Raw genomic sequence first — 17716 nt, forward strand, 5'->3', positions numbered from 1 at the left:
AATGCAGACGCATTGCTCCTCTAACTCTGCCATCTCAGAAATCACAAACTGTGTGACACAATGTTCTGCTCAATACGGCACTGAACAACAACTAACAGACATTCAAGAATGAAACTTCCGGCAGTTATACATTATACACAGGCATGATCAGGAAAGACAACCGCATTTCGCTCCAACACACCACTGGCTCAATATTACGAATGTTCTGCAATTTTTTTGAACACACCTCGTAGAAAAAACTTCAGTGTGCACTTCGAAACAAAGCTCATTCAAGATACAGTGTCACTTCATCAGAAGGCCCAATTACCTGCCGTACATTCGTAATCTCACACATTCTGACTACCACTTGTTATTGAATTTGAAGCATGTTTTTGGAGGAAGGTGCTTTGACAGTGATGATGATGATGCAAAAAACAGTGTGCAGTAGTGGCTGTCTTCACAGGAGGCATCTTTCTATGAAGAGGGCACAGAACTGTTTGTCACCTCAATATGACAAATGTCTGAATACTGGTGGCAGCAACGTAGAAAAAAAGTTTAAGAAATGTTCTTTCTTATAAAAACAAATTTTGGTTGAAAAAAAAAAAATGTTTTTAGGAGTCTTTTCCAAAACAGTACTTACTTTCCTGATATGCCCCAGAATTATTATTTGAGATCAATAAATTGCAGAATTTTGTAGTCCAAAGAGTGGAGTTGAAAGAATATTCAAATTAACACCAAATTGGGTGTAATAGTATTAGTACAAGTGCATAAAAAGAAGAGACCTATTTAAACATACATCTGCTTGTGTGTTTCATTATCTAGAGCAGAGAGGGAATTCAGGTATAGGCTCTGTTGTGAAATGAAAATTAACAACAATATCAGAGATACTGGAGGCGCGCACGCACACACACACACACACACACACACACACACACACACACACACACACACACACACAGAGAGAGAGAGAGAGAGAGAGAGAGTCCTAAACTCTTTTATATGTCAATGAAATGGGTGATTTGGCAACTATGGAAATGACACGTTATGTTAGGAATCAAAACAGCAGTGGTGCCACATGGACAATGAACCTTTGCCATTGACCCTGATAGATGTTCAGTCAAGATAGCTTTGTGGACTGGTGAAAAACGTGCTTTTTCTGTGAAAACAACTACTATCTAGCCATGCAACTTGTATTTCATGCTCATTACAGCCACACACATCGTGCCCCAACCCATCAAAGGTGGGTACTGAACTTTGAGGAAATGGGTGATATGGTGCGAAAAAGGGGTGGAAGTGCAAAATGCGTGTGCTCTCCAGGGAACATTGCAAGAGTGGAAGAAGCCTTCAGCTGAAATCCCACGTGTTCTGCATGCATGAATATGCTGCAACTTGACAAATCGGATTGCAGTTTGTGGCAAATATTGCCCAAGGAACAGCAATACTACCCACACAAAATTCAGATAGTGGAATAAGTGAACACAGATAAACTCCCAAAGAGGCTATGCTTTTGCCAGGAAATGTTTGAAGTCATGAATGACAACCCAGGCCCGTGCATTAATCTTGTCATGAGTGATGAGGCCAATTTTTATGTGTCAGACTTTATTAACAAGCAAAACTTGAGGTACTGGTCACCTGAAAATCCTGACATGCTTCAAGAAACACCACTTCACAGTCAGAAAGTGGCAGTGTGGTGTGGCATATCATCACTTGGAATCACAGGGCCTTATTTATTTGAAGATGATCATGGCACTCTGTTACTGTGAATAAAGAATGTTATGTTTGCATGTTGAACCATTTCCTAGTGTAACAGCATGCTGATCTTCCTGCAACTGCAAATATATTCTTCCAAGAAGATGGGGTCACATTCCATTACTCAAAACATTCCATTAACACACTACAGACCATCTTTCTTTGGCACCTCATCTCGAACAATGGGGACACTTCCTGACTTCCAAGATCCCTGACTTTTCAGCATGTGATTTCTTCCTTTGGGGTCATTTCAAATCTCAGATCTTCCAGTGTGAGCCACCACACATCCTTTCTTTGGCACCTCATCTCGAACAATGGGGACACTTCCTGACTTCCAAGATCCCTGACTTTTCAGCATGTGATTTCTTCCTTTGGGGTCATTTCAAATCTCAGATCTTCCAGTGTGAGCCACCACACATACCATCCAGGAAGGATCAAATTCAGGAGGAAGTTAATCGAATTACACTGCCAGTCCTCCGAGATTTGATGTCTAACTTTTGTAGAAGACCTGAAATGTGTGTGAAGGAAAATGTTGGCCACCCATATGATATCAGTTTCAAGTGACAGGCATTTTAAATTGTAAGCATTGTAAAGTCACGCTGTATTTCTTTCATATCATGTGAATAAATTTTTATTGCTGGTGGAGGTTTCAAAGTCATTTCTTTCACTGCCACAGCTGTTAGAAGTGAATATTAAATAAAAGTGTGTGGTAAAAACCTAGAAAGTAACAAAACTCATCAAGTAGGTAGCCAGTAACATAGAGATAAATCTCCTGTTTCAAATTGCCTTGTAGGAATCTTGTAATAACATATAAGTAACAAATGTCAATATCCTATTCAGTAGCTGAACCAAAAAGATACCTAATGAATTGTAACGGCTTACTGGGGTTTATGTCTCGTCTTAGCCTAAACCTTCTGTTTGTGTGTATCTTTTACTATTAGCTATGTACTGTATCTAAAAATACATCCTTGGAGATCCTTTTTAGCTTTGAAAATCCATTTGGTATCTACCAGACTTTTACGTGAGTGTAAAATGCCTTTTTCTTGTAAGATTCAGCATGTGACTGTAACTCTTCTTTCATTGCCTGAAGGCATTTGTGCAATTCTTGACTTTGTGAAGGTTCTTCTAATGATAACTGATCTGAATTTTGTGTGTCTGCAGGGTAATAGGACATGTAATCATTCACCATTACTGGTTTCAGAATTCTCAATGATCTGATCATTTGATTTTTATCTGGTAAAATATGTCTCGAGCTGTAACTATTCTCATTAACAACAGGCTGAGATGAAACTATTTCTGAATCATTTTGCTTAGTTCTGTATGTTTCCCCTCACATGAATGTAATAAATATCTTTCTGGTTACTGAAACTTTTTGGGCACTGTCATATCATCACTCTTATCAACAGTATTTTCTTTAAATATCACATATATTGCCTTTATTAATTTTTGTAGATTGGGTTGAAACGGATGCTATGCCTTGTTGTGTTCACAATATCCTACCAGTATGCATTCAATGCTCTTCTTTTCACATTTAAGCCTGCTTGCTTTAGGTAAAAGAATGAAGGCCTTCCTGCCAAATATTTTTAATTATTGAGGTTTTTCCTTTTTTAATGGCTCTTCTGGTGATCTATTAATAAGGTAAGAGGCAGCAGAGACTGCTTCCCCCCAATATGTTTTAAGTAATTCTGCTTTAAATACCTTTTTCTGGCAATGTATACCTTCCGGCTACTTTCTACATCTACATCTACACAGATACTCTGCAAGCCACCCCATACCACTTCTAGTCCACTGGCAAATAGAGCAAGGGAAAAACGACTGTCTATATGCCTCAGCATGAGCCCTAATTTCTCTTATCTTATCATCGTGGTCCTTATGTGCAGTGTATGTTGGCTGCAGTTGAATCGTTCAACAGTCAGCTTCAAATACCAGTTCTCTACATTTTCTCAATAGTGTTGCTCGAAAAGGATGTCACCTTCCCTCCAGAGATTCCCATTTGAGTTTTCAAAGCATCTCCATAACACTTACGTGTTGTTTGAAGTTACTGGTAATGCATGTAGTAGCCTGCCTCTGAATTGCTGTAATGCCTTCCTTCAATTCAACCTGGCACTCATCCCAAACACTTGAACAGTACTCCAGAATAAGCCACACCAGCATCCTATATGCAATCTCCTATACAGGTGAACCACTCTTTCCTAAAATTCTCCAAATAAACCAAAGTTGACCATTCACCTTCCCTACCACAGTTCTCACATGCTCGTTCCAACTTGTATCGCTTTGCAGCATTATGCTCAGTTATTTAGACAAATTGACTGTGACAAGCAGAACACTAGCATTACTGTATCCGAACATTACAGGTTTGTTCTTCCAACTCATCCTCATTAACCTAACATTGTTTTGTTCTGGTGAGTAAGATACTGGTGTTTGATGAATTATTTCTTTCTCCTTCAAGAAGTTTGCTAGTTCTTCATTCACATATTCCTTTCAGTTGTCAGTGCACATGAGAAGAATTTCACTATGTCTGTTTTTCCATTTGCTTCTTGGAATCTCTGAACTTCCAGTACTTGGTTTTTATCAATTAGTGTGTACAAAAATATCTCTCTTGAACAGTCATCTATTAGTGTCAGGAATAACTAGCATTTAATGTCCCCACCAGTGAATGATATTGACATAGGCTCAGAGTCATAATAGCTCAGGAGTAAAGTGCTTCACCAGGGGCATGAAAAGTGTCTCGTGTGGGCTCAGCCACTCGCAGTGACGAGCTATGCAAGCTACCATGGCTCAGTCTTCAATAGTACGCTGTATGAGCTCCTTTGAATGAAGCCTAGCTGCTATCTGGAAACAGAATGGTTGTGAACTTGAATATTCTGGTTATCATTTTTGAAATTCCTTATGTCTTCCCCTCAAGACGAACATGGCTATGTTTATGGATTGTGCATTTGTATCAGGCACACACAAAAACTGGTGATGAATTCTTGCCAGTCGTATTTATAGTGACACATTTGTAGCTAGTGCTAGTGTTATGGTCGCAAGTTTCTGAAACTTTGGCAGCAGCAGATGTCATTGCAACAGCGACAGTTTGCACTACAAGAAGAATGGCAATGGCGACATTTGTAATGCAACAGAAGCAGTGCCAGGAGCTAAGGCCGGTATTACACTATCAAATTTCTTTGTCAAAGATGTGATCAAATATTCCGTCAAATATATTTGACAAAGATCTTTGACGTAGCGCTAGAAGGGGTATTACACTGTCATCATATTTTTCGTCTAAGTTCAAGATGGTTGACAACAACAACTTGTTATTAAACGCAGCAGTTGCATGTACCACAATTGCACTGTGTGCACATGCGGAAGAGAAGCGGGGGGAAGAAAAAGGAAATATACCTGGGTGAAGCCGTGGGTTTTACGATGACATGATAAAAGCATTCAAAAAAACTTTTTACATGAGCTTATAGTGGAGGATGTCAAGTCATACATCAATTACTTGAGAATGGATGAGCATACATTTCTGTATGTGCTCAGTGAAGTGTATCCTCATATCACAAAGCACAATATTCACTTAAGAACTGCTACATCTGCAGAAGAAAGACTCACTGTAACACTCCGATTCCTTGCTACAGGAGAGGGTTAGATTAGGTTAGGTTAGGTTGGGTCAGGTCAGGTCAGGTCTCCAATCTTCTTAATCTATTTTTGTATTCAGGGTGCCTCACATTGTAAAGCACCTCATCAGCTTCATACATCTCTATTAATTTTGTAGTTGTCGGCACACATCAATTGTATTTACCGACAGTTTTTATAAAAACACTACATACTACAGAACACTGCAGCGATGCTAGCGCTCCATGTTGTAGCATGTCACATTAACACTACACACTACAGAAAACTGCAGCAATGCTAGCGCTCCATGTTGTAACATGTCACATTGCAGCGAACAGAAGACAAGCGACTTCTTTGATCAAATCTACAGCGAGGCCCTAGATTTGATCAAATATTGGACTCATTTGACCAAGTTCCCTCTTACACCATCAAATATCTTTGACAAAGATATTTGACAAAGAAATTTGATAGTGTAATACCGGCCTAAGGCAGCAATAGCAAGAACAGACTGCTATTCACTGGCAGCTCTTTTCAGCAGCAACCACAACATCACTTGGTGGCCGCAACTACATCCCCATCACCATTCACTGCTGTCAATAAGTCACTGGAAAATTGGAAAGTCTACCTCAGCATTTTGAACTATACTGTTTTGTTTATGGCATTTCTGGTAGGCAACAAAATGCTTTGCTCTTGTCTCCTAGTAGTCATTTATACAAAGTGGTGAAGAAATTGTAACCACTCTTGGACCCTAGTGAACTGTCTTTCAATGATCTCTGTGCTTTGTTAAGTGAATACTATGGTCAGCAGTCATATCTTATTGCATCTACGCACAAGTTTCATGTCATAAACAACACAGACAGTAATAAGCACCAAGGGCTGTCAACATGCAGGCAAGCGTAGTTTCATGTGTCAGAACTGTTAAGTTTCATACGCGGAATCATGGATTCGAGATGTGATTGTGTGCCTTGCACCCAACAGGAAGCCCACAGCTAAAAGCTGGATAAGTCCGATCCTAGTCTTAGGGAAGTACTTAAAAGTCTTTTGATGTTACTTCAGCAGCTCAGCATTGTTTTATAAATGAAATTCACATTTTCCAAGTGGTTAATTGCCATCGCAAGCGGTGGTCAACAGATGATTCTGACTCATCATTCTCTTAACCTGCCTCTGAGTTCATGGGCATTCAGATCACCGCCATTTCATGTGAGACTTAAGTAAACTTATCATTCTACTACCCCTCAGTGTCAGATGATCCTTTTTTAATTGAGCAGAACAGAAATGACTTCCCTCCACAGCATTGTGAAATATGCCATGCACGTGGAAGAAACTCCAGTCATGTTCTGCCTGCAGCAGTAGGCTTACCAGAAGGGGATGTCTGCATTGTGCAGTGGACTGCTTGTCCTGAGGCCTGTGTGTTCATGTTGTCATTGCATGTCAACATGCAGCCTGCTGAGTGTGTGCTCTGCTGCAGAGTGAGGGCATCACTGCAATCCACAGAGTCACAGTTGCAGAGCAGCTGGTTTCCATGTCACCAAGAAAGCTTACTTTGGACTTGACGCTGTTTGGCCAGTCCGTTGAATTCCAGTTGGACACTGGTGTTCCCACATCTTTAATCAGAGAGGACACATATCACGAGCTCAGTTTGACTCTGCTGCTACAGGCCCAGCACCAGGTTCTGTTTACTGCCGCAGAGATATTCCTCTCCTTAGAGAACTGTCACTGGCAACCAGTCACAAAACAACTGGATACTTCCTAACCTTCTTAGTCATGTGACCATTTTAGAGATAGATGCCTTTATCAGTTTTGGTTTCAAAGTAGAGGACCAAATCAATTTATTGTCAGGCACAGTTGCTTTTTCTGATCTGGCACCCTGTGTACTTCATATTAAGGAAATTTTTAAACCAATGCTTGGGTGTGGACATAACTTTATGGGGCACATTACCTAGCAGCCATCTGCAGTGCCTAAATTTTGCTGAGCTCGCTCACTTCTGTTAGCGGATTGCAAGGCTGCTTGCGCAGAATTCGCACTGCTATAAGGCTAAGGCATTATTTCATCAGTTTTAACTGTGGGTGATTACCAGGGTGGTCATTAAAAACCAAACATTTCATTACATATTTGTTGTGATTTTAAAGCATCTATTAATTTCCAGTCCATCATACATCTCTATCCACTACCTCACCCAGACGAGACACTGACTAAACAAACTGGGGACCACCATTATTTGAAGATAAATTCAAAGGATGCATATCTCCAGCTACCACTTGACAACATGTCAAGTCAATTGTTAGTTTTGAATAAGCCATTCATCTTATACAGGTAGAGTCACTTACCATTTGGGGATATAATTCCACTCAATATTTTCCAAAAGTATTTAGAACAACTGATTTAAGGTATTCTGCATTGTGTTAATTATTTGGACAATATTATCATTACCATGTCAACCCAAGCAGATCATTGCAAGAATCTTGAATCCCTTTTTAAATCTTTTTGTTGTCAAAGAAGTGCAGTTTTTTGGGCGCTGGCTTCAAATACCTAGGGCACATTCTCAGTCACAAAGCTACTGTACCTATGCGTGAGCACATAAACGTGTTCATAAACATTGGCCTCAATAACCTTAACCAGTTGCAGTTATTCCTGGGTAAAACACATACTATGCCAAGTTTATTCTCCAAGTGGTGCAGATCACAAACCATCTCAATCAGCAACGCAAGAAGATAATCAAATTTGTGTGGTCAGCCACTAGTAAAAAACACTCATCACCGCTTTGCTATTATGTGTAATTGCATGAGCAGGGCTAAAGAAAATTATATGTTAATTAATGTTAACACTAATCATGTATACATATCCTGTAAACTAGCCCATTTCACATCATTCCAACAAAAGAATCATTCAAATGATTTATGAAACTAACTAACAGTCTCACAGTGACACTGTGTCTGCTGCTGTATATGCTGGATTTGTCGTTGACTCTGGCGACACATGCATCCCAGTACTGCATTGCAGCAGTTTTGTATCACAGGTTAGCAGATGGTTTGGAGTGCCTAACTGCCTTTGCCTCCAAAACATTAAATGCCGCACAGCTCAACAGCTCTCAAATAGAGGAGGCGGCTTTGGCAGTGACTTATGAGTTCAACAACTCTCATCTGTATTTGTACAGCATCAATTTCGATCTGTTCACTGACCACAAACTCTCAGTTTCCTTGTTTGAGCATTGTTATAAGCTCCCAGATAACACACCAAAGCATCTGCAACATTGCATGTTGCTTTTAGGTGGGTAGCACTAGGAAATTGACTTGAGCCCCACTGCCCAGCACAGTAACACAGATGTCCTGTCACCTTTCCCTCTTGGCCCCAACATGGAACTGATCACCGGGAAACGATTTCTCTCACCCTGAATCAACACTTACAAACGTGCCTGGACGAATACTTGCTGATGTCAAGCCAAGTAGCCTCGGCATCATGCTGTGACCCAATCCTGAGAAAGACTTTGTCAGCAGTCCAGACAGTCTAGCCACAAAATGTTTCCCACCAGGTAAACCAGGTATTTTGAAATTATTTTTCGCTGCACTAACAGTTCAATGCCATGAGCATGTCTTAACATTGGTCACAGACGACTCTGACTGACGGGCCATCATTCCACCCTCACATCCTTCACTTCCTTACACCATGGTATTGGACAATGGGCCCCAATTTACGTCAATTGAATTCCAGGCATTCTGTCACCACAATGACATCAAACATCTGACCACGGACTCCTTTCATGTCACCTCCAACAAGGGTGCTGAGGAGATGTGCACATTCAAGATCCAGAAGCAGAAGGCCTTGCAGATGTCATCGACCTAGGACACTTCACATAGCTTCCTTGCTAAGTATGGATACACCCCCATCAGTGGGGTCAGTGTGGCCACAATCCTGCATGGCAGCCAGCATCACACCCCGTCCTGGACCAGACACCACAATAACCACCAGCTGGTTGTCTCAACCTCTTCCCATGCCTTTGTACGACCTCCACTCCCACTAGCCAATGTGTGGATAAGGGTATCTCTCAACTCAGAATATTGGAAATGTAACCTTCCATGAACATAACACATCAAGAATTTGTAGTTAGCACATATTAAATTCGATTGGTCATACTTTTGTGTAAAGCTTCCTTTCTGTCAAAGTCCCTATGGAGATGGAATTACTCCCTCAGTCCCCACCTTTCCTCAGCCCAGTGGCACCAGAGCAGTCTATTGCCACAGGTGCACCTCCTATGTCTCTGCCCCTGTCCCCACAGTCCTTTCCCGGGCCATGAGCCAATGATGCTAGATCTGCTGGCAGAGTTCTGCCACACCCCTCCACCCCTTTGCCACCAATGGCAAAGCATTGATGGGATAGTTTTGGTCCTTTGTTTTGATTTGAGGGGAGAAGGATTTAATATCCATGCCAACAGATGATATCAATAGCAAATCTGCTGCATTATAGCTCACAAGTGGAGCACACAAAAAAGAGGTACGGAAACTGTGTCAAATGGGCTCAGCCACTCACAGTGACAGGCTAAGCAAACCATCGTGGCTCAGTCTCGAACAATACGCCACAAGAGGTCCTTCGAAACTCACCTAGCTGTTATTTGGAAACCATCCTGGCTGTGAATGTAGATCTTCTTGTCATTGTTACTGGTACTCCTTCTGTGTTCTGCTCACGATGAACATGGCTTTGTTTATGGATTGTATGTTCATATGAGGTGCTGACACAAAATAGTATCTCCAATAGATCTTGTCTCCACCAGTCTGCATATGTCAGGGTGTATTAACCGAAGGGTATGTTTTGCTCTCAACTCAGAACATTGGAAGTGTTACCTTATTTGTTTAGCTTCTATGTACATAAAACATCGAGAATCTGTAATTACCACATATTTAATTCAATTGGTCATACTTTCCTGTAAAGCTTCCATTCTCTCAAAGTCCTAACATTCTGCGCAACAAGTCCGTGTCATGTAATAGTGATCCAGATTTGGTTTTAACTAAATAATTATCTGGTTCATCCTATGCATACAAGCCTTTACCAAGCATTACTACTTTTCCATGTCATACATGTGATGGCCTCATTTGTCAAAAGTGATGGAAGGTCGCTTTTAAACTATCTTATTTAAAAAAAGGTAATTGGTACTTCACTGTGACATGTAAAGAACATATGTTACTTTAATTTTTCTTTTTTCTGCCAGCCAGTACATCAATACATGTGAGACCAATTCTTCAATGGGTATCTTTTACCACCACCACCACCTGCGAAGTAACACTGATCTACCTCAATTCATTTCACGCAGGAGTTTAGACAAGTGTGCTGATACACCAGTGTCAACATATCAATCATTATTTATGACTTTATTTGCCACAGTGAAGAGTACCTTGTAATTATAATTTCCCTCCAGTGACTAGCCATCTTCCTTGGTTTCACTGAGTTCTAGAAATGTGACCATACTTACTACAGTTATAAGCATCTCAGTTCCTTGGAAAAACTGTGCAAAAAGTTTCTGTTGTCTTTCTTGTTGGCTTGCAGAGCTGAGACAGTAATCATAGAATGGCAGTACTTGTAATCTTTCACTTCCTGCCACAATTTAGTTTTAATAGATTCTCCAGTTACTAGTATATTCTCTAGGCTCATTGCTGCTGGAATATTTAAATTAATATCAGCAGTTTTTCATTTATTTCTTGTTTTTATTGTTATCTGAGGTGGTTGTGCATTCATACATGTGTAGTCATTTAGTGCATGTACTGCTTTTCATTTAATAATATGTTAACCTATTATGAAGCCTTCATATTTACTACACTATAAACATTTAACAAAAGGGGAATGGGTCCAGGTATAAAAACAAAGTAATATAAATGTTAAAATACGAAGTTATGTGGGGAAATCTGGAGTTGGTTCACAAGTTATGTGTGTGCTGATTGTTTTTTATTTTAACCAACTCATCATTTGCACATTCAAATGGCTGTGTACTTCATTCAGACTTAAAAGTGAGAGTTACAGCCTCTTCTGGATTTCAAATAGTTGGAAAGTTGACTGGAATGTGAAAATTATTCGACATGGAAATTAACCTGGAGGCTTATTTAATCCACGACAAACTATGGGTCACTGCGGAAAACTCTCCTCCACATCCAACAAAACTTGTCAATACTTGGAAGAGAGATTCTCAGCTCACATGCAGGGTAGGCTTACTTAGAAAATTAATCACAACCAAATTAGGTAAATGCAAGTCAGTAGATGACCACTGTGACTGAATCATAACAACCAAGTTTAAGTTAAATGAAATTAAATCTGCAACGAGTGAAGAGTGGAATGGGAACTTTGCTCCTAACTGGATTGTCTGGCCATTATCAACCTGTAACTACAGAACTCGAAAACATTGATACTTGTCACCAAAGGTTCTATTCTATTAAAACTGTTAAATGATGTCAAATGGAAATGAAATATCAACCATATATCTAAACAAACAAGATCATACAGCACACATCATTAAATGCTACTTGCGCAACAGACCGAGTCACATTCCTAAATATTGTTCTAGTAAGGGGAATAAAGGAGACCGCTCCCTAAAACATAATGATTGGTAATGTAACTATAATACAGTCAGAACACAAGAAAGCCTTTCCTGCCTCAAATTCCGAACAGTCTACTGAAATGGAGATGTGATATTTAGATTCTTGTGCTTTGATGCACACCTCAAACAATAGAGGGAACCTTCATAGTGCCAAGCCATGTAATAACTTAGCTCAGACATATTCAAATGAACAGACACCACATTCATATAACAGCTTAGTGCTCAATGTAGGAGGTGATGGCTTAATATCAGAGATTTCTGGACATGTTAATCTGACTTCTTATACTAGTGATGAAACAGTATAAGTATCTGACATCATTCACATCTCAAACTCCGTCATGAATTTGCTCTCAGTTAGTAAAATTGTAAGTAAAGGGCCCTAAAACTCAACTAAGAATGATCTCTATTGCATGAATAAAGTTGAAAAGAAAACGTGTTACTGCACAAAGAGTTGTGGATTCCTATGACACTGCAGGTTAGGAAATACAAATCACAAAAGAATGCTGAAGTTGGTAAGGGTTTCATCTTTCATGGTACAAGTTTGTCTATTTTTTATGAAAAACTCCAAGGCACACACACATCTAAAAACTACAAATCATAGTCCAAAAGCAGATAGGCAGAAGTATCAAGATCTTGTGGTGTGACAACAGAAAGGAATCTGTCTCTGAAGGTATCATCCATCAGATTACACTGTGATACAGTCCACAGCAAAATGGTGTTGCCCAGAGAGCTACCTGAAATCTGGTTGAGAAAGTATTTACGCAACACAGAAATTTTCTTTTTAAGATACATTTACAATATTTGCTGACAATCTGACATTTTTTTTAAAGAAACTTGTATATTAAAATCACAATCCTGAAAAATATTTTCATAGTGGCTCATTTAGTGGGCAAATTTTTTAAAAACAAAAACAACTTCGGTTTCTTTAAAACACAGCTAGAAAACAAAAAACATGCTGTTTCATGCATGTGTACAAAGACAGTTGATTGTTAGAATCTCATTGCTCTGGGATAAAAGGCTTTACATAAAAGGTTCATTAGGTTAGGAAAAACAAAAGCTAGGGGGAATTTGGGTTTAAAGTTTTACTGTACTTACAGAGTCTTTAACACATTAATACTATGCACTTATCATTTAAATTCACAACTTCCTTCATTGCATCTGTCATAGATTACTCTGCCAGTGATTTGTAAGCAGCATGCAGAATATAATTATATTTCTGAATTATTGTAGGAGAGGTTCTTAAGTTCATAACAGCAAATAAGATTTTCCCTACCATTACCCTTTTCCAATAGTATGTGCGCCATACACAAACCTACTATTGTTTTCACTATATTCACTGCTCCTTTCTAGTAGCTGAAAGGCCAAATGAACGGGAGAAAATGTCCCTCGGCTTATGAATTCAAAGAAGAGAGTCACAGACCAACAATCAGGTGTGTCTCGCTGCGGAAGTTGGCATTTAAACTGACATTTGAGACCTCTAAATAAGGATCTGGTTCACAATACTTTCATATTCACACAATGAATATTTCAAACCATAATAATCGCCAATAAAAAGAAATTTCATATTTTCATCATTTTCAAGGTATCGTCTGCTCCTATGCCATTAGACTTAGGATTAGTAAAGTTGGAAGCAAGTAGCATCGGTAATGATGTGCAACACAATTCGAAATATAATTTAAGAAACAATTTGAAATCCCTTGTGAGATATGAAAATTTGATCCCATCTCAATACATAGCTTGTAAATATTAAAGTCTGTGGTTCTTTGGGATCATCAGTGAAATAGATACAACTGAATATGGTGTACAGTTCAATTTATGCATCCTTCAGAATCATTGTTGTCATTCCTTCTGGCACCAATTCTTGTAAAGATGCTACTGTCAAACCTCCTAAAACATTAACTGGAAGAGTATCAATTTTCAGCTGAGTATATGCACTCTATTCAGAAAAATGTTGCCGTTTTAAATTACTTTAACTTTTCACAACGTGGGCAAGAAATTGAACGAATCAGAAGTTTTATTATTGTTTCAACATAATTTTTTGTAATTGCTGTTAACTATGCCACTTTGTTTTCCAAGTATAATTGCTTAAAATCTTAGTTTTGCCATACACACATAGTCCAAGACTCATAACACTGCCTATTTGATCAGTTGTGAACCGTGTCTGTTGCCATTTCTTCCTTCATTTTTAACAAAGTGCTTTTTGTTAAGAAGAATATCAATAGTGGAATCATTTAAAATAATAATTAAAATATTTTACAAATATCTGAATGATAGCAAATTTTATTAGATGATCAAATGAAAATTGAAATAATATTACCACTACAGCATGAAAAATATTACCACCAAGCAAAAAAAAGCTAATTCCATTTTTTTCCATTAGATAGCCCATTATTTGACAATATTATTATTATTATTATTATTATTATGATTTCAGAAAAAAATATTTTGGGGATTATCCCTTTACCTTCAGCATAGTGATGAACTGTGTTTTTAAGAAATGGAACACCAAAATGTGAGTATTTCGGTGCATTTCTGAAGGGTATTAGGTAAATTTTGTATAAAATACTTATAATTTACATTATACAATCCCCAAATTTTACACACATTGAGTGAGTAACAAAAAAAATGTAATTTCTTTCAAGATGTTATCAAGTGGCATTATGCACCATTGCAGTGTTAAAAATGTCAAAGCTTCCAAACTTCAAAAAACTACAAAATGAAATCTCAGAGACAGAGAGAGAGAAAATGCTAAATTTTCACTCAAATAGTTATTTATCTATGTATGGTGAACAAATACGTTTCCTCAAACTCTGAGATGGGGAATGAGACAGCTTGGTTGACTTGAAGTAGAATGATCCTTAATTTTACAAAAACTCATATCATGCAGTTCTGGACAAATAAAAATGACTAAAAGGTACCAGATATATAGATAAACAGGCACACACAGGATGAGACTCTATGTGAGAAGTTCTGAGGCATTCAGGTGGATAAAAACTTGGAGAGCACCAGCATTTGGATAAGTTAGTCAAGTAGCTCAATTCTAACTGCTTTACACTTAGAAAATTCTTTTATTTATGTAAATCTGTGGACAGGATTGTTGGCATACTTTCTCTCAGTACAGTCCTATGTTTAACCACCTGGTGCAATACAGCTAAGACCGAAAAAGCATTTATTCTACAGAAGCGAGCAATATGAATTTTAAGAAGTTGGTAATCAAACAGCTTGGAGCAGCCTCTTCATGAACTTTGGACATACATATGTATCAAAACATTAACTCCCTAATGGTATTTGTGATTAATTTCAGACAAACTCAGCAATTCACATCCACAACATTAGCAGTAAAAACAGTTTCCAAATACACCCCGCCTAGAGTTCATAATGGAGTTTTGTATTCTGTTGATTGTTTTTTTTATTATTATTGGCCCAGTTTTATTATACAGCTTTAATTGTACATGTGATACTGGACAAAACCTTTAATATATTGCTGACAGACATAATGTAAAACACTATAAATCATTTTGTGTGGGTGAATAAATAATAAAGGCTTTATTCTGAAAAGATGTAAACATCATAAAACAATGACACCATAGTTACCAAGGCAACGACACATTAGTATTTGCTTTCTTATACGGGAAAAACACTATTGCTGTTTACACAGATAGCAGTCCAGGTAAGATCACTTGCTAGTGTGTGTGGTGGTAAAACAATATTATAAAGTCACAACAATATGGCTAACATGTGGCACAGCATGCAAATGTGCTACTTTGATCATGGCTCTAATTACAGGAAAGACAAAATATATAACCTGGACAAAATACACAAAACATTGAGTGATTATCAAAAAATTTCACCTAAGTTCAAACTTGATTATTAAGTACTTACTGGGATTCATTTCTTAAACAGACAATCTACACTTCAGTCCTGTGCACCATTTACAAAACTGAGAATTACCTATCATTCATTCATTCATTCATTCATTATGTTCTTTAGATTCCATCAAGAATAATCCTCAGGGATGTGAAAAAAGTAAAAATACAATTCCACATAGGGCCAAAACAGCATAGAAACTGTCACAACACTGATTAATATTATTCATGTTCATATCATTTAAATTTAATCTAATAATTAGTAAGAAAGCTACTGCTCTGAAAATAGCTGCTTCCTTCTCAGTTTTATTATATAGCTGCTGTTTACCTTGTATTACTAGCTTATTATTTACTTGATTACATTGATGTTTATCAATATACAGTCATACATGGTGAGAGAAATCACATGCAAGCAACATATGGTGCACATTGAATCAATAAACTGAAAGGCTATACAGAAACATTATTTGTTATATGAGAGAGGTGGAGATCTCAGTGGTGCACAACACAAGAAGTATTAAAAGTCCTGGATATGATAAAAGTGTGAAATTAATGTGACAGTGGTATTGGTTGTATATTATTATATTTGTAAGGTTTTATACAGACATAGCAACTACGATTTTATATATTTACTGAATAAACGGAATGATCGAAAACACAGACATAAAAAAAATTACTTTGCCTTTACGGGTTTTTAACAGGATGTGTGCCACGAAAAATAATGGAAATGCAATAAATGTTAAGACAACGAAGCTTCCATATTCATAACACGACTACTTACAGCCGTACAGAATCTCAGGATGCAGGGAAGATGGTAATTAAAAACATATAATAAATGTCTGGTTTTGCATTGTTTGTGAGGAGGTTCAAATTTCTGGATGCGAAATTATTTACCACGACTAGATCTAATCCTTTTCATGATATAAAGCTTTTTTTTCTTTTTTTGTGCAGAAATGTTTAAAATGGGTAAATACTACTAACGAATGACACATATTTCGACTGCATATAACTAATATTTTTACCCACAGATTTCACACTCACTCTGTTTGCAAGTCGCTCTGTCACTCTAAATTCTGGTAGGCGTTACGCTTTCTACGATGCCCATAAAAGGTACCATTCACAAGTGTAATCAATGTTACACCAAATCGCGAATGGATTACGCTCAAAGTGTCAAAGCGGGTATTGCTATAACAACTGTTTCAACCGTACGTCAAGTAAACGCCACTCAGCCAATCACATTTTTTATAGATCAACAAAGAAATAACGTAACAACTGTCTTAAAACGTTGCTTTCAAGTGACATTAATTGACAGACTTCCTTACATGGCAAGTCCTCCGATTAGACGCAAAATTTATGTCATTCGATTTAGTTGCGCCGTCAAAACCTGCTGAAAAATGCGAACACACCGCACTAGGTTTTTTTCGTAAAGGATCAGTATTTAATACCATATTCACCACTTCTTTAGTAATTAGTTTAAACTACAGAAGTAAAGGAACCGACGCTTTGTAGTAGATACAATACTATTTTCTGTCAAATAAGTGTAAAACGTTTATTGAGTGTTGAGCGGATGGCTTTGGAAGTGCAATAGTAATCACAGCGATGTCCTCATCCATTAGATACCGCTACTCAATAAGGAAAATAAACACATAACTAGGAAAGATGACTGGCATGAAAAGGAATTACTACGTGTCCAGCTGTATCATTATAAGAATAATTGTAATGTCCTGACTGGCCATAAAACTGCAGCATACGTACGTCCTGTGCTGCCCATAGCATATCATCACATGGATAATAACATTGTAGTCGATGTGATGAGAGGGAAATACTTCATACTATTTTATTTAATATCATGAAGTACTGTTTGATTGCTACATGGGCAGTCAGCGCTGAGGAACTACATGCATATTTTTTTTTAGGTTTGTTAGTAATTACTGTGTTACGTAGGAGCAA

At 38.0% G+C, this 17716-nt stretch overlaps 1 protein-coding gene across 8 annotated transcripts in view; it reads right to left on the reverse strand.

Moving 5' to 3' along the window:
* Positions 1-17645, reverse strand: part of LOC124615695 (F-box/WD repeat-containing protein 9-like) — a 121812-nt gene extending 104167 nt beyond the window's left edge. For 4 of the 8 annotated variants that reach the window (XM_047143727.1, XM_047143734.1, XM_047143732.1 and 1 more), the window contains exon 1: positions 17522-17645. In XM_047143727.1, the coding sequence (XP_046999683.1) occupies positions 17522-17537 (16 nt within the window). In that variant the 5' untranslated portion in view covers positions 17538-17645. Of the gene's footprint in view, positions 1-16547; positions 16659-16807; positions 17068-17088; positions 17411-17449; positions 17469-17521 lie in introns of those variants that run through there. The other 4 variants (XM_047143731.1, XM_047143729.1, XM_047143728.1 and 1 more) reach the window with 4 other exon arrangements.
* Positions 17646-17716: the final 71 nt, after the last annotated feature.

The sequence above is a fragment of the Schistocerca americana genome, chromosome 5 (genome assembly GCF_021461395.2).
Source record: "Schistocerca americana isolate TAMUIC-IGC-003095 chromosome 5, iqSchAmer2.1, whole genome shotgun sequence".
Classification (NCBI taxonomy): Eukaryota; Metazoa; Arthropoda; class Insecta; order Orthoptera; family Acrididae; genus Schistocerca; species Schistocerca americana.